At 63.8% G+C, this 879-nt stretch overlaps 1 protein-coding gene across 1 annotated transcript in view; it reads left to right on the top strand.

Annotated features, from left to right (window-relative positions):
- Positions 1 to 9: 9 nt before the first annotated feature.
- The window catches only part of YPEL3 (yippee like 3), a 3,056-nt gene continuing 2,186 nt past the window's right edge, over positions 10 to 879 (top strand). Inside the window, exons 1-2 of the mRNA XM_027771738.1 lie at positions 10 to 52; positions 592 to 774. Of these exons, the coding sequence (XP_027627539.1) occupies positions 701 to 774 (74 nt within the window). The 5' untranslated portion in view covers positions 10 to 52; positions 592 to 700. The remainder of the gene's footprint in view (positions 53 to 591; positions 775 to 879) is intronic.

Below are 879 nucleotides of genomic sequence, written 5' to 3'. Positions count from 1 at the left end.
CCCCGGCGCCCGCCCCCCGCCCCCGCGCCCCAGGTGAGCCCCGGGGTCTCAGGTAAGGCTCCGCGACGCAGGTAAGATCCCCTCCGCGTAGATAAGGCCTCAGCACCCCCAGGTAAGAGCCCCTTCCTTCCTAGGTGACCCTCCACCTTCAGTGAGGCCTCCTGTCTCATTCAGGTGAGGGACTCCTTCCCCAGGTGAACTCCCTGTACCTCAAGTGAAGCTCCACCTGCAGTCCAAATGAGGTCCTAAGGACCATTCCATTCCTAACCCCCTATGGTCCCCTTAGACTGGGACCTGACAGCCCAGTCACTCCAAAGCCCCTTACTCCAACTTCAGCTGCCAGGTCAGCAGGGGTGAGGCCGGAAGCAGGTGGGTGACTCACCTCGGGCTCCTCCTAGCCTCAGTTTCCCCATTGATGCAACCTGAGACCTCCTCACTGAGTCAAAACTGAGATGACTCTGGTCCCTGGAGAGGTTGCTGGCTCTGGGGAACGGAGGGAGCAGCCAAGTGTGACAGAGTCCCCATCGCTCTGGGCGTGCCTGCATGTGTGTGGCCTGGGTCCTGACAGCCCACCTACTCCCTCCCTGGCAGGCACTGGGCTCCCTCTGCTCCCCGTGGGCCGCTCCCCGCGTGGGGCCACTGCCCCCGGCCCCCGCCATGGTGCGGATTTCAAAGCCCAAGACGTTTCAGGCCTACTTGGATGACTGTCACCGGAGGTATAGCTGTGCCCACTGCCGCGCTCACCTGGCCAACCACGACGACCTCATCTCTAAGGTAACCGGGCCAGAGTTGGGGCTGGAATGGGGCGGGGAGGAGGCTAGAGGGGCTGCCTGGCAGCCCCCCACCCGTATACCTGACCCCACCTCTCCGCCTCCCCAC

The sequence above is a fragment of the Tupaia chinensis genome, unplaced genomic scaffold (genome assembly GCF_000334495.1).
Source record: "Tupaia chinensis unplaced genomic scaffold, TupChi_1.0 Scaffold000231_1, whole genome shotgun sequence".
Classification (NCBI taxonomy): domain Eukaryota; kingdom Metazoa; phylum Chordata; class Mammalia; order Scandentia; family Tupaiidae; genus Tupaia; species Tupaia belangeri.
Note: the sequence above shows the minus strand (reverse complement) of the source record. Positions and strands in the feature narration are given on the sequence as shown.